A 26,646-nucleotide genomic window follows, 5' to 3' on the forward strand; every position below is an offset into this window, starting at 1 on the left:
TCAAAAATAATAATATCACAGCTTTGGTGAACTCTCATAGCATTACGCTTGATTCTAGACAAAAGTCAGGGTGCCTGTATTGAAAAACTAGCAAGGTACACGGTGGACAACCACTTACAGAGCCAGGCGTTCGATAGACTGACAAAAAGGGAAACATAAATTAACAGAATGGGTCATGAGAAACCATGAATGTTTGATTGAAAATAAGCTGGCACATTAGATCAACATGGATCCAGGAATATTGGACAAAAGTCAGGGTACCTGTATAGAAAAATTAGCAAGGCACATGGTGGACAACCATTTACAGGGCCAGGCATTCAATAGACTGACAATAGGGAAAAATCTAAATGAACAGTTTGGGTCATGGGAATCCATGAATGTTCGGTTAAAAATAAGCTGACACTTAAATCAACAAAGGATGCAGGAATAGGAAGTAAAAAATTCAAAAAGAACATACCACAGGGTCAGAAAATGTCTGCGTGGTCTCGCAGTAATTTAAAGCAATGGCGGTTCTGAATCTGCGCCTAGAATAAGCATGCCTCGATTTAAGCAAACCTTATATAAGGGATACCAATATTAAGTTTAAAACCGGGTGCTGCTTACCGAAAAACGGAGCTTATTTTCAATCAAACATTCATGGTTTCTCATGACCCAAACGTCGACGGTCTTTCCAATTGCGGCAACCACACGTGTTAATATTTGTATATACATTGTGCATTGTGTTGTATGCCTTCACGTAAATAATGTCGCCATCCTGTTATGGCAGTTGTTGCTATATGATTTATAGATTTATAGCATAAAAAGTTTTTTGAACTATTGATTTTACTGTCACGTAATCCTATCACTCCCCTACCTCCACACTATCACTCCCTTTTTCCTCCCTGGGGCACTGTATGACCTCTAATACAGTTGACTAATTGCCATGTTATGTGTATTAATTACACGCGATCCCACAGTGAATTAAACTTTGTGGATCAAAATAATTGTTTTGGATTAATTCTTGTGAAATGTAATATATGTTTCCTGTTCACACTGGGACCCCTTCCTCTTAGTAATTGTTAAACCCAGGTCCCAGTGACTTTATTGGGTAAACCCCCTTGTATACTAACTAGAGGATGCGGAGGGGCGCGCCCGGCGAAATAACCTCCGCTTTGTTGGTTTTCCTGAGAACTACGAAGGGGGCGATGCGGAGCGCTTCCTGGCACGTTGGCTGGAGGGCTGAATCCCAGAGGACGTCCTCTCCCGCTGCTTCGTAATTGAGAGGGCTCATCGTGCGCTGATGTAGATGCCCCCCGCTGGCGTGCGCCCGCGACCAATTATCTCCAAATTTTTGAACTATGCTGATCGAGAAACCATCCTGCGACAGGCGAGGCTGAAAGGTACGCTTACCTATGAGAACGCCAACATCTTCATCTTTCTGGACTACACGAAACTTTGTTAGCAACAACGCCAATCCTTCATTGCAGCCAAGGCCCGTCTCCGTGGCCTTAAGAGTCAGTACGCACTGCTTTACCCGGCAAGGTTGCAGGTCGTATTCAAGTCCCGCACTTTGTTCTTTGACACTCCTGAAGAGGTCTTTCAGTGGACGGATGAAACTGTGAAGGTTCGGACCAACACGGCGAAAGGGGGGGAATCGGACTCCTCCTTGAATAGTACTGCCAGGGAAGGCCTCAGAAGTCAGAGTCAGCGCCGCTGGAGATCGCGCTCGAGCCATGGCTCGCGCTCTGGGTTGGCTTCCCGCCCGGGGGCTGCCACACAGAAACAGCAAGACGATGGGCTGTGACTATGGGGGAACGGGTCCCAGGATGCTTGTTTCGGGTCCAGGGAAGACATGGCTTGGCAGTTCGGCTGGACTGTTCCCATGAGGCACAGGGTCACACTGATTTGCATATGGCCATGTCTGAACTGGGGTGGCTGAGTGAGCTAAAGAATAGTGATGGATTAAACCCAGATCAGTTGACTGGGAGTGTGTGTTTGATTGGCTCAAACGCTCCGTCCATCATCCCCTTTTGTATCGCTTTGTTCGCCCTAAGTTGGCAGGGTATGCTCAGACGTGAGTCCCTTGCTCACTTGGCCACTGGATTCAAGATAGCCTGGCTGATGAGGATTATGAATACAAAACCAGTCCCAGGATGCTTGTTTCCGGTCCAGGGAAGACATGGCTTGGCAGTTTGGGCTGGACTGTTCCCATGAGGCACAGGGTCAGACTGATTTGCATATGGCCATGTCTGAACTGGGGTGGCTGAGTGAGCTAAAGAATGGTGATGGATTAAACCCAGATTAGTTGACTGGGGGTGAGTGTTTGATTGGCTCAAACGCTCCATCCATCAGCCCCTTTTGTATCGCTTTGTTCGCCCTAAGTTGGCAGGGTATGCTCAGACGTGAGTCCCTTGCTCACTTGGCCACTGGATTCCTGATGGCTGATGAGGATTATGAATCCGAAACCAGTCCCAGGATGCTTGTTTCCGGTCCAGGGAAGACATGGCTTGGCAGTCCGGGCTGCACTGTTCCCATGAGGCACAGGGTCAGACTGATTTGCATATGGCCATGTCTGAACTGGGGTGCTGAGTGAGCTAAAGAATGGTGATGGATTAAACCCAGATCAGTTGACTGGTGGTGAGTGTTTGATTGGCTCAAACGCTCCGTCCATCATCCCCTTTTGTATCACTTTGTTTGGCCTAAGTTGGCAGGGTATGCTCAGACGTGAGTCCCTTGCTCACTTGGCCACTGGATTCAAGATAGCCTGGCTGATGAGGATTATGAATCCGAAACCGGTCCCAGGATGCTTGTTTCCGGTCCAGGGAAGACATGGCTTGGCAGTTCGGGCTGGACTGTTCCCATGAGGCACAGGTTTAGACTGATTTGCATATGGCCATGTCTGAACTGGGGTGGCTGAGTGAGCTAAAGAATGGTGATGGATTAAACCAAGATCAGTTGACTGGGGGTGAGTGTTTGATTGGCTCAAACGCTCCGTCCATCATCCCCTTTTGTATCGCTATGGGGGAACGGGCCCATGATCACCTGTTTATGCCTGAAATAGATGACCAAGTGCACTTTTGATTAGGCTAGAAGCCACACCCGGCCTAGAGGGGGGAGAGAGTGACATCCTAGATCTTTATGGGCTGGAGCGGGGGGATCTATTGGAGGGGGTGGTTCTTGGTTCCGGGTTGGGGACTGGGCCACGATCCGACCACGATGGGTGCTTCCAGGTTTGGGAGGTGCGGGTGGGGGAGTTGGGGTTTGGTTTTTGGGGGGGGGGAGGGAGGGACCGCGCTAGATTTGCTGCATGCTGACTGCCTTGATGTACGCCGAATGTGCTGGTGTGATGCCAGGTTACTACATGTAGTTCTGTTCAAATGTCTACTGCTAGAGAGGGGGGGGGGCGGTTAGTCGCAGGCACGATGCAAATCTTGAGCTGGAATGTACGGGGCATGTTGGATAAGGTGAAGAGGGGGGCAGTATTTACATGTGCTAAGAGGACGGGGATGGACGTACTCTTCTTGCAGGAAACACACCTACTTGGTAGAAAACTTTGTGCCTTCAGCGATGTGGGTTCGTACACACATACCACTCTGGGTTCACAAGGGGCTCCAGGGGGGTGGTAGTCCTCATTCATCGAAGGGTTCCCTTTGTACATAAATGCACCTGGGCAGACACGGAGGGCAGATACATATTTGTGCAGGGAGAAATTGGAGGGGACACAGTAATCTTGGCAGCGTATACGCCCCACCACTACTACAGTGGCCACTGGTGGAGAGACTCCTGTCCCTCTGGGTGGACATGCCCACCGCTCTGTCCATCGTAGGGGGGGACTGGAATGACGTCATGGACATAACTAGTGATAGATGGCAGAGTGCTGCTGACGCCCAGGACATGGGGAGGATTGTGGGTCCTGCTACCAAGCTGCGGGCATTGGCTACAGGCCTCGACTGGGTGGATACATGGAGGCATAAGCATGGGTCCCGCAGGGAATTCACATATTTCTCCACATCGCGGGAATCCTTTTCCAGACTGGATTATGTTTTTGTTCTGAGGGTAATGGCACACAGAGTGCTATCCGCGGAGATTATGCCACGGGCGCTTTCTGACCACTCGCCGGTATATGTTAAGCTAGACACTGGCCACGCTAGGCAGCCGTTTCGGTGGCCTGGCACTTGATGCAAGACCCCTACCGCGCACATATGACTACGGAATGAATCATTTTCTCTCCACCAACGTAGGGACGGTGGACTCCCCGGCGCTGCTCTGGGAAGCATTGAAGCCCACATTGAGAGGGGTAGATATTTCATGGTGTGCGGCAGCGCGGAGGGAGAAACGAAGGGACCTGGTGTGGCGTGAGGCGGAAATGGAGGCTCTGGAGCGCAGGGGTCGGGAGGAAGATGGCAGACCAGCTAGGCGGCGTTTGTCAATGGCTCAACAGCAGTACGCTAATGTGCTGTTAGATGAGGCACGACAGGCCTGGCTGGCCACACGCAGTCGGATCTACCAATGGGGCGACAAGTCCTGCAAAATGCTACATCGCCTGTGTCAGGGCATAGTGCATGCCCAGCCACTGCCCCAGATAGTGAGCCCAGAAGGGGCACCTATCTTGGAACCTGCCACGTTCGCTGAAAGTTTTGCGGAATATTATGAGGAGCTATATGCGCCCCAGGAGTGCCTAGAGGCCGGGGTTATACGGCGATTCATTGATGATCTCCCACCGAAGACTGTCTCAGATGAGGTTTGAGACCTTTTAGGCCACCCTCTGACGGATGACGAATTAGCTATGGTGCTAGATGAGTTGAACCCGGGCAAAGCACCAGGACCCAATGGGTTACCTAGGAAGTGGTGGTGTTTTTAAAGCCAGGGAGACCCCCGGAGAGCCACGCGTCGTACCGCCCAACATCCCTGCTCAATACAGAGGCCAAGATCCTAGCTAAGGCCCTGGCCAATAGACTTAAACTGTACATTACAGACCTAGTCGACCCGGACCAGGCGGGCTTTATGCCGCAGCGGGACACTCGCCATAACATTAGACGGGCCCAGGTCGCGATATCAGCATGGGGACATTTGGGGGTGCAGGCGGCACTGTTCCTTGCGGACATGGCCAGGATTTTGACTCCCTGAGCTGGACATATCTGTTTGCCCTGCTGGAGCTCCTTAATCTCGGCCCATGTTTCCAGGCGTATGAGCGGCTCCTATACACGGATCTCACGGCTTCAGTGCGGGTGGGGGGGAGTGTCCCGTTCCTTCCCGATCCGGCGTGGGACGCGGCAAGGCTGACCCCTCTCCCCATATCTGTTCGCGCTCGCCATGGAGCCCCTCGCTGCATGGGTGTGGATAGACGCCCAGCTTAGGGGATTTTGGTGGTCGGTGGGTCTTGTGGATAAGATCGCCCTATACGCCGATGACGTGTTGTTTTTCCTTACAGATCTGAATCGCTCTGGGCCACAACTCTTGCGTATACTGCAAATCTTCGGCGAAACGACTGGTCTATATATGAATCCGGGGAAATCCTCGCTTTGGATATTGGGAGGTCCACAGACTGTAGGGGACTGGGCAATGGGACTCCAGTTGGCTACGGAAGGAGTGAAATACCTAGGTTTTTTTTTCGTCTGAAGACGCGGCTGTTACCCGAGAGCGTAACATTTTCCCAGTTTGGGATCGCACATGTGAAGACATGAAAGTGTGGTCGAAGATGCCACTATCTATACTCGGCAGGTCTGCCATGTTTAAGATGGTAGTGCTCCCGTGCTTGGTGTACCAACTGCAAAATCACCCACTGATTTATTTATTTATTTATTTCTATTTGTAAAGCGCGACAAATACCCGCAGGCGTCTTTGCGCTGGTTAATTTGCAAAATTCAGATCGGTGGTAAAGTGCTCAGTGTTTACCTGTATTTATAGACGTTATTGGGTGAACAGCCACGTCTTAAGTCTCTTACGAAATTGGAGAAGGGTTGAACAAGTTCTAATGTCCAACGGGAGAGTGTTCCACAGTTTTGGTGCAGCGACCGTGAAACGACGGTCGCCCCAAGACACTGTTTTGACGCGAGTAACCACTAATTGGTTGCAGTTGGAGGACCGGAGTTGATGGGAAGGTTGATATGGCATCAGTTGCCCACTTAAAAAATGTGGACCTTGCCTGTTGAGCGCTTTATAAACTATACACAGTGACTTGAATTTGATCCGATTCTGGATCGTCAGCCAATGAAGTCGTGAAATGGCATCCGAAATGGCCGCATACTTTGGGATTCCAAAAACCAGGTGAGCCGCCGCATTTTGTATTGACTGTAGTTTTCTCAAGACTCTAGTTTGTGAGTTTAAGAGTAGGCCATTGCAATAATCAAGTGACGTTAGAACCAGGGAGCTAACCAAGGTTTTAATGGCCGCCACTGGAAGGTAGGGACTGATTTTTCGGATCATGCGTAATTTATAGTGGGCTGTAGAGGCCACTTTATTTGCATGGTCCATAAAATTTAGGCCATCATCGAAGATGACTCCCAAATTTCTTACTTTGGAAACTGGTTTAGGGATTGCTCCAAATGTGGCAGGCCACCACTGAGCCGACAAGTCCGGTGAAAGGGGGCCAAATATCACAACCTCAGTTTTTTCTGAGTTGAGTTTCAGGCAATTAGTTGCCATCCACTCTCCTATCTCCATCATTCCGTTCTGAAAGCGTTGGGCGACTTCTACTCCGTCACCCCTGATGGCCAGAACCAATTGCGTGTCGTCCGCATATGAGGTTAGGCCCATCCCATGTGCTTTGATGACATTAGCAAGGTCCGACACATAGATGTTAAATAGTGTCGTACTCAGGGATGAGCCTTGAGGTACCCCACATGGTAACGTCAGCTTGGCAGATTGGTAAGGTCCAAGGGTAACGGCCTGAGTTCTATCAGAAAGGAACGAGGCCAGGAGATCCTTAGCCGTGTGGCAAATACCCATCTTTTCGACACGATCGACCAAGGTCTTATGGTCGACCGTGTCGAAAGCAGCTGAAAGGTCCAGCAGTACCAACACTGCAGTCCCCCAAGGTCTCTAATTCGGCGCACATCATCATCATTGATTAAGGCGGTTTCGGTGCCATGGTATTTCCGAAATCCGAACTGAGTATCGTCCAGCAGTCTATGTGTTTCAATGTGCTCCGATAGTTGCAATTCATGGCCTTTTCCACCACTTTAGCCAAGAAAGGAAGGCTGGCAATTGGCCAATAGCTTTTTAACTCGGTCTTCTCCAGTCCCGGTTTCTTTAAAAGAGGTTTGAGCAGCGTGGTTTTTAAGGACTGAGGGTATCTCCCCGAGCACAAGATGGAGTTGCATACTTGTGTCAGGACCGGTGTGATTGAGTCCATCACAGGAGGAAGAACCGAAAATGGACAAGGATCCAGTATGGATCCCGATTTGATTGTGGAGACAATACTCAGTATTTGGTCATCAGTTAATGGTTTGAAACTTGGGAAAATTATAGCTTGAGGTATATTCGAGACAGAAGGAATTGTTTTGATGGGTTCAGTAAATGTAGATTTAAGGGTAAAAGCCTGGTAAATGTCGTCCACTTTTGAAAAAAAGAAGTTTGCCAAAGCATCACACATAATTTGGGATGGGGTGGAGTCAGGTCGGAGATGTGGCCTGAAAGAGATTTGGTAATTTCATAGAGTTTTCTGCTGGAATTCTTTGCCTGCTTGATTTGATCCGAGTAAAAGGATTTTTTTGCCGCTATAATCATGGTTTTATAAACGGCCAATGATTCTTTATAACGTGTCCTGATAATTTTGCCCGGCTGGTTCCGGCACCTTAATTCGGCGCTGAGCGGGTTCTTGTGGGAGGGGGGGCGCCGCGCGGGTGGCTCTGCGGACGTGCTTTCTCTCGACCTATACTGGGGGCCTAGCCACATCGGATGTACTCTCGTATTATCGCACGTCCCACCTTCTAGTTCTAAACGACTGGTGGTATGGCGATAGGAGCGATCCAACTTACGCGGTTGAGAGGGCCATGATGGGAACTGCTTCCGTTCACACACTTTGTATTCTGCACCGCTCAGGAAGTCCCTTCCCTCTATTACGCAGGTGGTCTTTCAGGTGTGGAGGCAGGCCCTGCATAGGATGGGATGGTGGAATGTTCTTACTCAAGAAACCCCGCTGTGGCGGAATGGCCGGCTACCCCAGATGGATAAACTAATGGGCTTCTTGGGATGGGATGCGATCGGCATTTCTACACTAGGGGACGTGATGTCGGGTGTGATCTCAAATTGTTTGAAAACTTGCGGGATGAGTTTGGGATGCCCCGTATTCAGTTTTTCAAGTATCTCCAATTCCGACATGCCCTGACACCATACCTGGATGGGCTGGAGCAACTCCCCGAGTTCAGTCCGCTGGAAGCTAAAATCTTTATGGGGGAACTGCCAGATAAGAAGCTGTCACACATCTACCAAGCACTGCTCCTCAGATCGGCAACAACTTAAAACTACATGGGTAAAGGATGTTGGGGACTTAGATGAGGAGGATTGGGTGGAGGCACTGGAGGGTCCCAGAGGGGCGTCAATATCTACGCGCCTGCGCCTCATCCAATTCGGATACTTACATCGCACTTATTACACTCGACAGCGCTTGTGGAGGGCGGGCCTAGTGGTGTACCCCGACTGTCTGTGGTGCGGGACGGACGCAGGCACATTTTTACACACAGTTTGGGACTGTAGGGCTCTACGAAGATTCTGGGAAGGAGTGTTCCAATGTCTAGATGAGGTTCTGGCCTGGGTGCTTCAGAGGGATCCCAAGCTGGCCCTGCTACATGTTATGGCTGGGGTAGGGGGTAACAGGTATAAACTTCATCTACTCTTGCTGGGGCTAACACTGGCGAAACAGGACATTGCACAATCATGGAAGGCACCCCGAGCCCCATCGCTTACGGCCTGGAAGAACGGGCTGGACTTCTGCATGGGTCTTGAACAACCTATATTCATTGCCAGGGGCTGCCCCCGAAAGCACTTCAAAAATCTGGAAGAGATGGGCGGACTATCGGGGACTGGAGTTGGACCCGCCGTCTGAAGACATTGTCCTCCCGACCCTCTGACATGTTGAACGCCATGATATTACAGTTGGTGCATTGGTGTACTCGGCAGGTTTTTGAATATGATCCTTATGGTACAGGTAGAGCAGGCAGTGGCTCGAAGGGGGTGTGGGGTTGGAGGGGAGGTGGGGGGGGGCATTCATTCTTCTGTTTTATCTGTTTATTGATATGCTCCATTGTAGAAAATGACTGTAACTGGTGTAGGTAAATTGATGATGGCAATTGACTCTCGATAGCAGAGCTTTGGATAATATGTGCTTTTGTTTACAGTCAATAAAATCTGTTTAAAAAAAAAAAAAGAAATGCCTTTCTCCCTTTGCAGACTTCGCCCACCTTGCATGGACATGTCCTAAAATTCATCAGTACTGGACGAGCGTTCACTCTACGTTGGGGGACATACAGTCCATTAGGCTTCTGCCCACTCCAGAAATTGCACTTCTGGGTTATGTTGCTAGTTTCCCTCGGAAGGTTCGTAAACTGGCCGCCCTGGGGTTCCTTTTTGGCCAACAGCAAGATTGCACTATTGTGGGGTAGTAGTAAAACCCCCACTCTACAAGCCTGGCTGAGAAGCTTGGCATTTTGTAATGTCAACTGTGAGGAATTTTGTACTTTTTGGCCAGTGGACATATGGGGCCCATACAAAGACTACATTGCCCGGCGTAGGATGACACAGGATTCACAGGTGGCGGCTGGTATTACTCCTGAGGGGGTGGGGTAGAAGCTCTTTTTAGACATGAGTTAAGATCGACATTTGGAGTATTCATGGAATGTCGCTCCTCACTGGTGTTTGGCACGGTCCCCTTTACTGGAGAGATGGTGCCCCTCCTTCATTCCTTAATTGTTGTGTTATATTGTATTTTCGTATGCTAGTTGCCTATAATGCTGGACTGTACTGCATTCCTTGCTACTATTATCATATGCGAATGTGTGCTGCTTGATCTGCCACGATGACGCTCCACCAGTGTTGTTAACATTTACTGCATTGTATCTTTGCTGCTACGTCTCTGTATAAAAACCAGAAAATAAAGTTTAAAAAAAAACGTTTATTAAATGCAGTTTGGTACACATAAAAAAAAAAAAAAGAATCTGCCCTTCGTTCTGCCAAACGTTCCTGTCTACTGCAAGCTAGCTAATCCCTGCTAAGTGGTCAGCAGGTAATACCCATTGGCCTTCCTGGGGGGGCAGTTGCAAGCCCCAGTCTCTAAACCAAAGCCAAAGTCTCTCTCCCAGCCAAAGTTGCGTCTTGCAGCTTTGGAAGTGAAATAGACAGCCAAATTGGTCCCCTGCTATTATGTGCCTGGGGATGTACTATCTAAGAGGATACTGGAAATGAACAGGAGAATCCCTCTTTGGCATCTCCAAGTCAAAAAAGGTAGTGCGAAAGCTGCCTTTTATTTTGCCAACTGTTCTGGTTCACTCCAAGACAGCTAATCCCTGCTAAGTGGTCAGCAGGTAACACACATTGGCCCTTCCAGACACCAGAAGCAAGCCACTGCCCTCTCAGGCAGAATTGTGAACTCTCAGAGCAAAGAATTTGCATTGCATTTCTGGAGGAGTGATGAGTGGCAGAAGTGGTGTTAAGCTAGCTTTGACTCAGTCAGCCTAAAGTATGTCTTTACACAGTTACTTTTCTGCTTATGTTATCAAAAATCTGACTTCAACATGAAGTCAGCATTTATAGACAAAGCCGGGAAAAACAAAGAAGCATCTTTTCTAGCCCTTTGTCACGTACAAGTGAAAAATATTTTATTCCCACCTAGACCTATTAGGTAAAGGTTGGGCAAGGCCTACAAAGTGAAATACCATTTGGATTTTATTTCACTGTGTGAGACCACTGAACCTAATATGTAGTATGCCCTATTTTTACATAGTGACACCTGTCCTGTGGGCTTACAAGGCACAATTTTAGGGATGACTTATGAATATATAAAAATAGGCTTTTCCTACATAACAAAGGCATTTTTACAGTTGTGTGTCACTGCAGTAAGTTTTTTTAATTTCAACATATTTGTATCACAATTTTGTACATATAGTCATCTCGCTTTGTTGTTACAGAGTGGCAGCCCACACTGGCTGTGTTGTTTCAGAAATACACTTACACAGTATATACGATTGACTAACCCCCCTATCCACTGTCCCGTTAGAGAGTATAGGTGAGTGGAGTGGGGAAGGATAGAAAGAAAAAGAGAGAAAGAGAAAGAAGAAACCCTAGTGTGCCATAAGTTCGCGTCCTTTAAACTGCAGCCCATCTAGAACACAGTGATGCTCTGGGAACACATAGATCTTTGTCACATATGTAGGTGGTGTAAATATACAAAGCCGTTCACTTACAATATTTAACTTTCCACACCATATGTGCATTTACGGCACCATTTACAGTGGACTTAAACTTAAGTTGTTGTTGTAAAAACTTTATTTCGGCCATTGAGGCCATAAAAGTGCATAAAAGACAGTCTCCAAATATTTACACAAGTTATTCAATGATTACACTTTCATAATTTATGCACAGTTAAAACTACTGACAAACTCATATCAAATTCAGATTTCTAAAAAAAAAAGGCAAAACGATCATTGCATTGCACTAGAAAAGTTAACAAGGGGTTCCTCCAATTATTCCTCCCCTATAATTGCTTTAAAAGTCCTCCCCAGGTGTGCCACATGGCGTTTAAAAACCACGATACCGCAAATACAATTGGAGGGTCAGTATCATATTTTAAAACTCTAAAAGCCTCTGCACAACGGATGAACCCTAGGTTTTTACATAGTTGGATTAACCATAGTTTGTGAGGTAACACATAAGCTGGGCAAAAGAACAGCACATGCATTTTAGTTTCAGACGTTAATTAACAAGTGGGACACACACTCTAATTCTCGGGAGCCCATAAACTGGTATGCACTGCCAAAGGTAAATTCCCCAATCTAAATTGCATGTACAATTTCCTGGCTATAGGAGGATAAATTACATCCAGAAAGGGTTCCTTCATGTACACCTCTTTTATTTGTAGGAGCTCCATCATCAGCCTGCCCTCTTTAGCGCTCTCCTGTAGAGACAGCAGGTTGGACTGCCTGTAAAATTTTACAAGATCCACCCTGGATATCATAGGACAAGATAGCTCCGGAGATGACCACAGCTCTGTCCTCCCAAGCCTGGTTAAAAGATTCCTGATATGAGCCAGCCAAGGTATTTTCTAGAGTTAAGTCTGGGGAGGAGCTCCTTTAGCTCATCTTTATAAGGGGTCAGTTCAGGAGTTGCCCATAACCTCCGCCAAAATGTCAAGGGCCTGAGGGCAATCTCTTGATCAATTGGCCTCATACCCAAGTCTATGCGGAGGGGCCTTAGAGGGGTACTGGGTGGTAGACCTATAGGCTGTCTCATGTAGTTATTTTCTAGCTTCACAAGGTCAGTAGTAAAACTATGCCCCCAAAGCTCCATCCCATCTCCACAACAGGGGCTACTGGCTTAAAGACAGATGTTCTCAACATTTTCATTATCCCGCCCGTTGTCTGTGAGAGCCTAAGCTGTGCTTTGGTCATCTGCGGGCCCCACCCAAATTGCTCATACAGTGTAATGCCCAGATACTTGAATGTACTTACTTTGTCAAGGAGGGTGCCATTGAGAGAGGGGTTTGGACACGTGCTCTTTGGAGGGTTAAAGACCATGAATTTGGTCTTAGATAAATTAATCTCCAAACCTCTCATGTTACAAAACTGTGCAAACCCATCCAAGATGCGTTGAATGCCTAGGGGTGACTTGGACAATAACAAGGTATCATCCGCGAACATCAACACAGGTATCTTCCCTGTGGTAAGCTTTGGGGCATCAGTGTCTTTTATATTGTTTAAGAAAGCAATGAGCCCGTTAATAAAGAGACAAAATAGTGTGTGGGCTAAAACGCATCCCTGACTCACCCCCTTTCTGACAGGGAAGCGCGAAGAGAGTTTCCCATATTTTCCACATCTAACTTTTGCGTATTTGTCCGTATGTAACCTCACTAGCACATTTAGAAGATAGGGAGAAATCCCAAGCTCGCCAAGCACTTCCGACAACTTCTCTCTAGGCACGAGATCGAAGGACGACTTCAGATCAACAAATATAAGATAGAGGCTGCCACCCTCCATCTTCACCGTTTTCCAGAAAAGTAGCAGTAATCTAAATATCTGGTCCACGGTTGACATGTTTGATATGAAGCCGGCCTTGTAGGGGCTCAAGATTCCCTGCTACTCCATCCACCCCTGCATACGGGCCAATAAGACCCTGCCCATCAGTTTTTGGGTGTTATCGATTAAACTGATGGGTCTGTAGTTGGAGGGTAGAAGAGGGCAACCCTTTTTAAATATGGGTACTATCTCCGCACCCTTTCAAGTGTCAGGGGGATTCATGCCCTTCAGAATAGCCTTAAATAGGGCACACAACAATGGGTTTCTCCTAAAATAAGTCCCCCGGGAGTTTGTCGAGACTCAGGGCTTTGTTGGGGAGTAAGCTGATGATTGCATTTCGAACCTCCATCAACAAAATATCCCCGCTACCCTCCTGGCAGTGCTCCAAGGAGTTACTCGAAATATCTAGGATTGGGCCTTCCACCGCACAGTCGTACATGGACCCAAAGTGTGATTCCCAGGCTTTGGGCGCTATAATAGGCTCTATAGCCGCACGTCCCCCCGCTCACCATAGCTAACTAGCCTCCAAAAAAGTTTGAAATCGTTGTCCTTCAGGGCAATCCTGAGAGCCTCCCACCTTTCTGTTTCCCATCCTTTCTTTTCCTGCTGCAGGATCTTCCTGTGCTTAATTCTGGCTAGTTTAATGTTTGGCCTATCTTTGGCTTTCACCGCTTGCACAAGCTCTTGGTTTTTGCTTTGCGCCATTTGCTTTTGTACCAGGAGCATTTAGGTTGATCTATTTCCCTCTTTGATGTTTCCGCATATAATACGTTGGTCAAATTTGCTACTAGCTCCTCATGGATTTTTTTTGCTTTATCTCTATCCCCTGCGAGTACCTTCACCTGGCCCAACTCTCTCATTCTGGCATCATGGGTAATGCAAGCTGATAGACTTTTGCCAATTTAGGGGGAGATTGCTGACCACGGTTCCATCTAACTTTCCTTCGGTTATTGGTGGTTACTAGAGCACCAGTGCTAGTTGCTGGTTGTGGACAGATGGTAGGTGTACCCAGATTCCCCAGCTTCAGGGTTACAATCAGAGCGTTATGATCACTATCCTGCCTCTGTTGTACATAGAAATCTTGAACTTTCTCCCATGTTCTCGTTTCTACCATGAAATAATCAATTAACGAGAGCTGGCCATCTCTATTAAAAGTAAATTTGCCAGGAAGGTCAGACTTAGTCCTCCCATTATAAGTCCTCAGGGAGTGGGACAACGTAAATGAGTGAATTTGCATAGCTAAAGGGGACCAGGCTTTGATTGGGGTGATCTGCGGATCAGGAATTGACCAGTAAAGGTCTTCTTCTGAGGGAGCCTCCTGGGAATTGTCAGTTTGAGGCTCGAATTGACAAGTTAAATAGGCCACATGAGAAGGTCTAATGTAGAACACATAATTTAGAGGTGAAGCACAGGCACCTTGCTACAGTTTAGCAGGGGTAAAGTGCATAGAGTCCTAAAATCAGCAAAAATAGAGGCCAGAAAAAGGCACAAAATATGGGATAACCATGCATAAAAGTTGAATTTCCTACAGCAAGGTAAATAATTAAATCCAGAAATTAAGTGATGAAGCAACTGTTTTAACCTATAGCTTACAATTAAGACATAGAACTGCAAATGCCACAGATAGAAGGGTGGGAAGTGGTGAAGTGAGTCAATATAGCAGGGCTGTAGTGGAGGACAACACTAGCAGAGATAACAGAAGAGATGTTAAACTGGGTTGAAATGACAAATCATGCATGTAAATTGTATTGCTTGTGAAATGGTCTAGTTCCGAAATGTCTAATAAACAGTTGTTTATGAAAGGTACAATATGGCACTAATTCTCAAAATATTTGCTCGAGGGTGAATCTCAAAAATCTCATTTGAAGTGCTCTTTAAATATTTTTAGAGTTTGATCAGCATTAGTGACCCAATATACTTCCAGCTGCAGGGTGCTTCGCTAATTCCGCCCCCCCCCCCCCCAAAAAAAACAGACTTTTTTGTCAGTTGTCTTTTACTTCAAGTTTTAAGTTGGACCATTGTTATTGATCTGAAGTGTTTAACCCTTTCGATGCTGATGACGAGCTCAGCTCGTCATCACCCACGGGTGTCGTGTGCTGATGACGAGCTGAGCTCGTCATGGTGCCACTAAAATGGCATTTTCCAGCACAGGGGGGGAAAATGGCCAGCAGCCATGTGGTTAAGAACATGAGCTTATGGTACTTCATTGGGCACACCTACCCAATGAAGTGTACAATAACCTGCATACCACTCGTTTCACATTTTAAAGAAAAGTGCAATAAATTAGACTTATCTAAACAATCTGTGAAGAATACGTGCAATGTATTACACCTAAGTGAGCAGTTTATTGGAAAAAAAAAACTAAATGGCCCGCACCACACTGGATATGCGGTTGAAAAAAGTACAGTACCCAATATCTGATCAGATTAAATAAAGAAAAGGTCTAAAGTACATTCAGTAATTCTCACTCAACAGGCCTTTCAGTAACTGCCACAGTTAAAACAAGTGCATTAGCCTTCTTCACCCCACAAAATTAATACGCAAGAGCTTTCCATACTCAACACAGAAAATAGTTCACTATAAAAAGCCAAACCTAGTGCCTTTACTAATGCTTGTTTATCTTACCCCTGCAATTCTTCACCCAGTCTATGTGAATTGTCTTCGGGGGGAACATTGTACATATCATCTTCTTCCAGAGATCGTTTATGTCCAGTGATAAATAAGGAATTTAACCAGCTGTTGGAAGGAGAGTTTTAAAAACAGATTAAAATTACATTTCTAGCATACAAAAAAAATATGAACAGTTAAAAAGTATTAATACTATTTGTAAGTGAGCAGTGAACAACAAGGATTTTAATTAGACCAATGTAGAATGTATGAGCTTGATTGAAAACATTTTAACTGACTCATTTTGTGCACAATTGTAATTGGGATTCGGGAGGAAGGTGGTATTGCCACCCAAACCTGGACTAGAAGTTGTGTCAGATCACTCACACAATGGATAATATTCCCACTTTATGTGACCACTAAAAGCATAGAAAAATGTGAGCCTGAGTTCAAGGAGTGCTCGAGACTGCGAAAACTCTCCTGTGCTACCAATTTAACTCCCTACAAGACTTAAGGTAACCTTTAAAAAACTTTAGTGTTGGGTCCTTTGAGAACTGCCACACTCCTGGCAGCCCCATAAACATTTAGGAGCTCTATGGTGGTGCTACTACCCTCTCTGGAGCATCATAAGCAGAATATGCACATTTTACAGCACCCACACAAGGGCTTATGGGGTGCACCTCTTAATACTGTCCATTAATTTACAGATGTGTACAAATAGGCAGGCGGACATACCTATGGTGACACCCTCCTAACAGTCCACACCCCTAGCCAGCCCTGGTCCCTAAGAACCTAAGACATGAACTAATTTAACTTCCCTTCACCCAGCAAGATCTCTCACTAAGTTAACACTCATTATTGACATCTGATGTGATCTGCAGGTTATAGGTTTAAATACTGGCAAAAGTCAACTCCACATTCGTTCCTCCGATGGTGGTGAATTGAAAACCAAAACATCTGAGAATAGTAACACCTGCTATATACAGCGCTTAGAAACAGCAGCAATGTGTTATAATGCACCACAGAAAAACAAATGTTTCATATGGCTCTTAGACTGCTGGATATGCTAGAATGCATTGTTTCAACACAGTTTAACTAGGCCATATATGACTCCTACGCTTAGATGTTGTAGTTAATAACCTTTCTCTAAAAGATCCATGCAGGTACGCCTATAAAAACCATAAAATGAAACACTGAGTGATTCCTCTAGATGGGCCTTCTATGAAGATGGCAAGAGGTGAGGTAATTGAGAGTTCCGGTACATACAAATGGTAGACAACTGGAGCCAGATTACTAGATTTTACTAGCTATATTAACTTGTACTTTAGTGTTTCCAAGAGCAGTGAGGGAGTTCCTCATTTTATAGCTTGATTTCCAGGTATATCTAGTTAATACAAAATGGGTTCAAGTATGTGGAGGTGCTGCATATGATAGATCCTTCAGGTTTAAATAAGAGGGTGTCAGTGCAGCAATGTGGTTTCAATGATTTTGCCACTTCCTTTGGTATCACAGAACAGGAATGCACATGAGGTATGAAGATTGGGCTGCCCCTTCCTGGAGCAAATACATTCATGAAGATCTGTTCATCAGTGCATGGAGAAGTTGAGGCTGAAGCAGGAAGCTATGATGTTTTTTAACTTAGATGCAAGCAAGGTGCAAAGTAAGGGTGTGTTCTTGCACTGATTCTGTTCGATACTTAAGTGATTTGCTGACCGAAATTAAAAGCCAAACTTAAAAAAAAACATTCCTTTCAATCTAAATTAACTATAAAGCACTTACTTGCAATATTCTATACTGATGCCATAGTGATGTGTGATTGTGATTAAGCAGTCTTACAAGAGTATATGTGTTCTCTTGAATTATGCTCAAGTTAATTACCTGACATATCATCTTTCAATAACGCAGGTTAGTCCACTTTGTGGAGCAAAGATATGGTACCAATTGGTGTATGCGCTTCCTCACATTAGAGGTGGTTGCCAATTACATTGTTTCATTGCTACATATACACAACCACCATGGTGGCTTCAGGGTGAATCCTAAAGGGGGTGCTGTGAGTAATACTATAAAGTGGCCAAATGTACTATTGCCCAGATTCTTAATACTGATTTTTGTTGTCATAGGCCAACATAGATCAAGCATGTGAGCCATGAAATAGACCTGTCTCACGGATTGGAGTCTTGTTGGGCTGGGAGGGGCTCCCATAGAGGTGGAAGGCTTATGTTTCACCAGGAGTTAAGCAGCACGGTGGTGTTAGCATACCATGTACTGATCAGCAAAAGTGAACAGGTCCTTTTTAGCCTGTGTCACAGGAGTGAGGCCTACAGGATCACTCATCTTTTCAAAAAAGGTTCTGCTTCTGTGTGCTCTACTCACGCTTGGCCTACATCAGTTAGATGTAAAGTGCTGCGAAGCGCAGGAGTGGTAACTCTGAGCTGGCTGTATGTGTGTCTGGTAAGGGTTCAGTACAGGGACAGAGCAGTGCTGTGCAGTACATGCATGGGGAGTTTGTGTAGAGAGTGTATGTTTACCTGCCAGGAATACAATACATAAGAGATTCAGTGTTATGTAGTGCATGCGCAGTGGAAGTATGTGCTGAGTGTATGTGTGCATGTGAAAACTACAGTACATGAAAGGTTATGTGTTGTGCACTGCACACGTGATGAATGTGCATACAGACAGTGTGTGTGTTTGCAAGTAGCACACCAGGCCACAACACCGAAAAGCTACAGTACTGAACACTGTGCAGAGCAAATATGCATGCTGAATTATGTGTATCTCTGAGGGCACAATGTATGAACGTAACAGCACTGAATAGTGCGTATGCTGTGTCAATACACATACTTCCTTTATAAGTAGAGGAATTCCAGTGGACAGATTTGTGTATTGCCGCATACCTGTGAGCTGGATGAGACACACTGCAGATGGGAGAGAGAGACTCCTCCTGTACATTCAAAAGGAGCTCTTTGATTCAGTGATAAATCACAAGGAAAAGGCCTGGGCACATCTCAGGAAGGAGATTGGGCTGATATGGGAATCATAAAGAGTAGGGCTGGGAGCCCAGAATTAACCTTTTGATGAATGTTTTCGCTGTGGTTGACCTCCAGGTGTGAACTCCATGGCCTGTGTTGTGGGACTATCAGCTTTGGGGTTTCTCCTGCTATTAGAGACAGTCTTTCAAGAGGAAGAAGAGAGAAAAGTGTACACTTCAAAAGAAGCAGTACTTCAATATAAATCTTCAAAGACTCAGACCCTACATCACATTTGGAGCCTGGAAATGTACTACAAGAAGGGGAGGTTGAACCCAAAAATTTGGCATCTGACAAGCATTCAGACAGCTACGTGAGGAACTGAAGCTCTGGAAGACTTCTGTCAGTGACCAAGACTGGGGTCCAAGGCCTGCTAGTCTGCCAGCAGGGCAAGGGGACATCACCCAGAGAAACCTACTCTGGAGCCTAGAGCACCAGCGCCTGCCGGCTTGCCAAGACCGGAGTGCCCTGTGTGGAAGAGGAATGCGTTGGAGGAAGTGAGGTCCATAGGAAAGCCATGCAAAGAGGACCCAGGTGCAAGGTGTGAGGAGATAGTTTTGCAGTGAACTGGCCGTTGCCAGTGTGCAGGAATTATATTGATGACCCCCTTATGCCAGGAGAGGGCCGCCGTGAACCAAGTCATGAATCGGATTATGTGCTTGAAACCTTGTTGCAGTGACCACATATGACAGGAGGGGCCACTGTTTAATTGTTAACGGGAAATTGCGAAAACCTGTGTGGGCATTAACTGTGACCCCGTAGTATAGGTGAATTCAGAGTAAAGACCAACACCTTTCTAGTAGGTAAAGCTGATACTCATATGCTAGGAGGGGCTGCCAGTACAGAGTATTGCAACATTTGGGCCGTCGCCCAGGAAAGTTGAAGTTGCGACCTGGGAGTCGTAAATAAGCCCAAGACCTGCTCCTGAACCGCCCAGTGGACTCCGGCGAATGTTGAGAGGACTTTGCTCCGTCGCTTGGACCCAGTCAGATGTTCAATGATCACCCACCCCAGTGGGGAAAAGCTGAACTTACCATGCCAACGGAAGCCAGGAGCCCCTCCAATCGCTGTTAAAGCCAGCTGTACCGCTTAAAAGAAAGCCTGCGCCTGCCACATGCTTCCTCACGTTCTACATACAGATCGACTCAATAGAGTAGGATTGGAGCATTGCAATTGGGGAACCAGCTGAAATGCTGAATGTTTCCTTGCTGCTGGAGCGGGTAAGACTTGATATGGGCCAGAACAACCCTGAGGGACTCGATGTTAAAGGTGCTGCAGCACAATAGACACCTTTGACTTTTTCAAAAGAGTCAATATTAGACTCTTGAGTAAGTCTTATGATTATCTGGATGTGGTCACAGTGAATGGGGAATAACCCCAACCACATTACAAGGAAGAGGATGGAACAGGGATCTGCTGGTTAAACTCTAGAGCCTCGACCTCAAGGAGCTTCTGTTATTTCTTACAAATGTTGGAATGCTGTAGAGTTTAAAATAACATACTCATTTTTAATATAAAATAAGTATTTGACTGGACATTGATTTTGTGGCTTTGCAGAGTACACTTTGAGTTATGAGTAGTGTTCACTCACCTGTACCTACACTATCCCCCCCCCCACCGAAGGAGCCTTTGACTGCTCGTCCAGAGCTATCACCGAGTCAATTGCAGAAGGAATACTTGGCCCAGTTGCTCGGAACCCGGGACATCAGGAGTGAAAAATCTCAACCACCATGGTTGGGCCCTCGGAAATGGGCTCGACAGAGTAAACATATTTATATCGCTGCATGCGAGAATGGTACATTTTGCAGTGTTTTAATGAAATAAGACCTACGTGTATTGCAGTATTTACCATATTGGCCTTGATCTACAAACATATTTAGAGACGAAAATCTTTTCAGATGATACAAGGAGCTTTATATTCTTCCATCTTAGTATCCTCCCTAATTCAAAGTAGGTTGTTGCATCATATGCTATTCAAGGAAATGGAATACTCTGGACACTTTGTTCTATGGAGAAGCATTTTAGGTCTACAAATACGGTATATGTGCCCTCCCTATTGTGAGTGAAGCTTATGATTTAGAGGGATGCAGAAAGACAGATGTAATGGAATTATTCATTAGAGTGGCTAAATGCTGCAAACTAGAAGCTATTCATTTGTTTTTTTAGAAATTTTATGACCAGGTTCGAATCCAGTTTTATGAGCATTGGTTTAAAATGATGTGCATAACTGAAATATTAATAAGAGGGGGGCATGGCTAGCCAGCCATCATGGCGGACGCGCACTGCTACAGGTCTGGCATCTGACCACTATTTCTCTTGTAATTCTCCTACAAGAGGTGTATCCAGCGATCTTTCCGAGTAGGGGACGGTGCGGAGACACTGCGGGGAGCCTGCGAGAACCGGTGGCTCCCGCTTGGAAGACGCCATGGAAGGAACCGAGGGCCGCCTGCGGTGAAGCGGCCCTGGCGCTGTGGGCGCGAAAAGGACTTCAGGGCTCCACGGCCGCTGGTGCGACCTGTGGCGGCGTTGGCTGCTGGCCGGGCGGAGTGGCCGTTGAGAGCGGCGGGACACGTTGTCTTGGGCTGCCCGCAGCTCATGTCCGAGATGCGCGGCCCGTTGTAAGAGGCGCGAGCGCGGGAACTGAGACGCCAGAGGTGCGGCCCGATCTGCGGCCGGTGCAGGCTGCTGAGTCCGGGACCCGGTGGAAGGCCACGCCCTGAGTTGAGGAGTAGGAGCGTTGGCCGGCCCTGGGGGAAAGGATCGGCTGTGAGGCCCCCCAAACAAAATGCTTCTTCCCCCGAGCCTTAATGAGGAGGCCCTACGGACTGGGCCCTGGGACACCCTGACGCCGAGGCCTGCTGGGAGCTGCGGGGCCCGCCTTCCTGGAACACCGGCTGACATCCCAGGTGAGGAGCGAGGCCCCCGAGGCGGAAGATGGGCCTGGGAAGACGCTGCAGCGCAGGCAAGGAGCCCCGCCCTGAGGCATGAGTGGCCTGCTGCTGGGACTGTGAGTTGCGGGCGCTCCCTGCGGGCCGAGGTGTCAGCTGTGGCCTGCCTGCTGGAGTGAGCCGTAGCCTGGGCTACGGAGGCGAGCTTGAGGACCCAAGGGGGTAGCTGCTGCTCCTGTGGCCGGAGACTCCTGTGCCAGTGAGCCTGGGGAATGCCCAGACCTAGCCCCTGACCTGACCTGCTTTGGTGGTGTGGCCCTGAAATGACTTTGGGAGCAGGTGCTCCCCTGCAGTCGGCTGGAAGTGAGTTGTGGCCTGGGGCTGCGGAGGTGCGCTTGGGGACCCAGGGAGTAGCTGCTGCTCTTGTGGCCTGAGACTCCTGTGCCGGTGGGCCCAGGGAGTGCCCAGACCTAGCCTCTGGACTGATCTGCTGTGCAAACTGGAGGCGTCACATTGCGCCTAAAGAGGCAACTGAGGGGACAGCCTGCTAGAGCCAGATTTTGTGACTTTGCCCACCGGTGAGAACTGAGGCTGCGGCCTGGTGCGTAGGGTCCTGGGCGCCATTTTAGTGACAGCGCCATTTTGAAATCCACTGCAGCTAGAGTGCTATCCACCCGGTGCGAGAGACACGTCGCATACAGGGGGGGCACTGGGCAGCCAAAGAAGTCCTGGGAATACTGAGCTCCCCTTGTTGCGGTGCTGCGACGCCCGCCGGCCTGGGGCTCTGCTGGGTCGCCGAGACGACACAAGCGGGGTGGCGTCTAGTGACGGCGGAGAAAGTGTACCATCTTTGGGTGGTGCGGCGAAAGAAGGAGTTCCGCCTGCGCCGTCCCCGGAGTTGATGCCCAGCGATTCGTGGCACAGATCCTGGTGGCGGCGGTGCCCGCCTCACAGAGGGAGCTCCTCCCCTTGTTGTTGGCGAGGCCCCCCAGCCTGGTGCAGTGACCCCCCTTCCCTGCTGTTGAGGAGAGGCCCGGACACGGGAGGCCTGCGGCTGACTTCTCACGTCCGCCTGCACGAACACCCGCATGATGCCTACGGCGCAACAACTGGTGATGGGCCGGCTGCAGGACAAATAGCAGAATAGACAGCAGAAGGTTGTTGGTCTTGGCACTCCCCCGGGGCATCAGAGTGGTGCCATGGAATCTCAGGCGGCGGCCCTTGGGGCCAAAATGGACTCTGCTGGCAGCGGTGGACGGATTGGCACCACTCTGGAACAAACTAAAGTGTTGCTAGAAGCCAAGATTTATAAAGTCACGTCAGACTTCACTCTCCTCCATGCCGATCATCGTAAGTTGGCGGAGTTGGTTGCCGTGCAGAATCAGACACTCCAGGAAATCCACTCGGTGGTGCAAAACCACACTATAGCGCTCCAAGACATGATTGACAGGATCCACATGCTTGAAGACCGCATGGAGGATTCGGAAGGGCGCTCCTGGCACAACAATGTCCGGGTGGTAGGCCTCCCGGAAAATGAGGAAGAGAAAAACCCAGAGCAGTACATCGAGAACTGGTTGCGTGAGCTCCTGCCTCAGGGGGTGCTGTCACCACACTTTGCGGTGGAAAGTGCGCACAGAGTACCAGGGCAGAAGCCCCGGCCGGGGTTTTGGCCCCGCCCGTTCCTCTTCAAGCTCCTTAACTACAGAGACCGCAATGTGCTGCTACGCGAAACCAGGAACCTGGGGGACCTCACGGTGGGAAATAGCCGGGTGATGTTCTTCCCGGACTATACGGCGGCAGTTCAGAGACAGAGGAGCACCTACATGGCGGTGAAGTGACAACTGCGGGAACTGGAGTTTCCTTACTCCTTGTTGTTCCCCTCTCGCCTTCGTGTGGTCTTGAAGGACGGTGCCCGATTCTTTGATGCCCCATCAGATGTTTGGGACTGGCTGGAGGAGACGGGGCAATGGAAAGGAGCGCGACCCACAGATCCGGAGGAGAGCGCCTGACAGGAGAGGAGATCAAGAAGACGTAGACAGAGGGGGGCTCGCCGGGCCACGGGCATTGGTCCAGTCACGCCTAGCCCGGAGAAGATAAGAATGGAGCGGCAGGAAGCTCTGGAGGCAGTGGCGACACTTGGTGCAGCGAGCAATGTCCCTCGCCTGGTAACCCAGGCATGCAGTGACCCAGGAACAAGCGGTTCGTCATCCCCGTCCACAGTATTCTCTGACGACTTGAACAGGCCAGAAGTGACACCCCAAACCGCTGACCAGATCATGTGATTAAGTAGTGGCATGGGCGCTTCCTCAGGGCTCATGCCCCTGGGCACTCTGTACACTGTATATCTATAAGCTGCCCGCGCGCACGCTGCTGAGTTGTGTCATACGCTGAGCGCGTCATCCATTGCCTGATGTAATGTACTAGTATTTTTGAGGTTTGTCTTATTGGCCTGCGGACAGGACGTGCTGCGCAGACGCTGCGCCTGGGGGCCCCTGTGGCTGTGATCCACGCCTAACCTACATGACTGACCAACCTGTGTTACACTATGCACCTCTTGGGAGTATGGGAAGCTTCAGATAGGGGCAAAGCATAGATTAGTTGCTGACATCACACGCACCCTACTAGCCACTACGCTGAACTAACACTTCATCACTGGTGGTTCATCTTGAGGTTTGGACGTATGCCCTGTTGGGATTTCGCCCCACTAGTTGCACTGTTTGCAATTGTTGTTATGTTTCCAATGCGGCACACAGACACCCCCTTCCCAGTTGGTACCTCTGGTCCCCCCCCCCGAGGTGGCTCCCCTGCCCCATGCAGTTGCGAGACACCCGGACACATGCCGCACACTAGCATAGTGACTTGGAACATTCGTGGTATGCATACGCCATCAAAGCGCTACTCCATCTTTTCCTACCTGCAGCAACACATGGTTGGGATTGCCCTCCTGCAAGAGACCCACATGACCCAGTCAGAACTTGATAAATTCCGTAGACGCTGGAGGGGGGAGATATATGGTACGGTCTTCTCTGCACATGCTCGGGGCACCCTGATATGGGTAAGGGCGGGCGTCCCCTTCATTTTCAAGGAAGTAAGGTGGACCGGGAGGGCAGGTATTCCCTGGTGCAGGGCCAGCTATTTTGGTCAGGAGGTCCTCCAAGGATCATTTTACGCCCTGAACACAGACCAACCATCCTACCTAGCACAATTGACCCAGGTCCTCCACCCATACGCTGGTCTTCCCTGGCTGCTTGGCGGAGACTTCAATATGGTGCTGGATGTACAATTGGACAGGCCCTTCCCTCCCCTCCGGGCTGCTGCGGTAGCATCCAAAGAGCAGGTGTTCCAGAGCTGGCTGGCCCACTGGAAGCTACATGACATATGGCACGTACAGCACCCAATGGACAAGGTCTATTCCTACTACTCGACAGCCCACGATTTGCATGTTCGATTGGACAGAATGGTGGGCACCTAGTCCCTGCTCCCACTTATTGTAAAATCAGAGTATCTGGGAGAACATATTCCGATCATAATCCCATGTGGTTTCAGATTAGCTGGGAGGCAGACCGTCCCCCTGTCCCCATGTGGAGGTTGCAGCCTGTCGCACTGGAGGATGTGGAATTTCGCTCCTCATTAGGTACGGCCATTCTCGCTTATTCCGATACCAATGAGGGGACCGCGAGCAACGCCATGGTTGAGTGGGATGCACACAAAGTAGCTGTCAGGGGCATTGCATGGGGGCCACGTGGAATATACGCGAATCGCTCTCCACCCTTTTTGCGCGCCTGGAAGATGAGCTCCTACAATATGAGCGGGAGGGGGAAGGCGCGGGTAGGCATTCGCGTATGCTAGGAGACCTTCGCACCAGGCACGCGGCGCTCCTGGAGAGATTATGGTGCAACAAATATTAAGCGCACACAGCCAGAACGCATGCCAGGGCGGACAGAGCGGGCTGACTATTGCTTACCCGTGGCCTCTGAGGAGCAGAAGGACTCACTTGGTGTGCCCCTTGCACTGGAAGAGGTCGGAGAGGCAATTCGGTCTATGGCATCAGGGAAGACCCCGGGGCCGGCTGGCCTGCCTGCCGAATACTATAAAACACACAGGGCAATCCTGACACCATTGCTCCACAAGGTATACTCTACGGCGATTGAAGAGGGCACATTCCCCCTCTATGCGGGAGGCGTTTTTGGTTTCCCTGCCTAAGCCGGACAGAGACCCCACAGTCCTGGGCTCATATCGGCCGTTGGCGATGCTCAACGTGGACTATAAGGTCTTCGCTAAGATACTGGCGGAACGATTGACGCCGGTGGTCCCTCATTTAATTCATACTGGCCAAAACGGGTTTGTACCGGCGAGATCCACGTCCTTGAATCTCAGGAGGTACTTCAGAGTGGCAGCGGAGGCCTCGAGAGAATGGCCTAGGGCAGGGTGCCTGATATTAGACCTAGAGAAGTCGTTTGATTGCCTAGAGTGGGGGTACCTATCGGCTGTCCTGATGCGCAATGAGCTTGACCTCGAATTTTTGCAAATGGTTGACCTTCTATGCAAGGACCCCGTAGTTCGAGTGCGCCTGGGTCCTTACATTTCAGAGGCAGTGCCGGTGGGCCGGGGCACCCAACAGGGTTGTCCTCTGTCCCCGCTGCTGTTTGAGCTGGCTATCGAACCCCTAGCTGCGACCATTCGGCAGACACTCGGCAATGGCATCCCGCTGGGAGATGCAGTCCACCAGGTATCGCTTTACGCGGACGATCTGCTGGTGTTCGTGCAGTGTGTGGGATGCATACCAGACCAACTGGCCCAGCTGCTGCGCACGTTTGCGGATGTCTCGGGGCTTCGAGTAAATGCAGGTAAATCCTGCCTTTACGTATTCAGTGAAGGGTCCGCAGACCCGGGATACCACCTCAAGGGCACACAAGTCCA

The 26,646-nt window shown here is 48.7% G+C and overlaps 1 protein-coding gene across 2 annotated transcripts in view; it reads right to left on the reverse strand.

The window, feature by feature from the left end:
- The window catches only part of ABCC4 (ATP binding cassette subfamily C member 4 (PEL blood group)), a 1,668,368-nt gene that overhangs the window by 1,485,184 nt on the left and 156,538 nt on the right, over positions 1–26,646 (reverse strand). For both annotated transcript variants that reach the window (XM_086934802.1, XM_086934803.1), the window contains exon 2: positions 15,831–15,941. In XM_086934802.1, the coding sequence (XP_086790928.1) occupies positions 15,831–15,941 (111 nt within the window). The remainder of the gene's footprint in view (positions 1–15,830; positions 15,942–26,646) is intronic.

This window comes from Lissotriton vulgaris, chromosome 8 (genome assembly GCF_964263255.1).
Source record: "Lissotriton vulgaris chromosome 8, aLisVul1.2, whole genome shotgun sequence".
In the NCBI taxonomy this organism is placed as follows: domain Eukaryota; kingdom Metazoa; phylum Chordata; class Amphibia; order Caudata; family Salamandridae; genus Lissotriton; species Lissotriton vulgaris.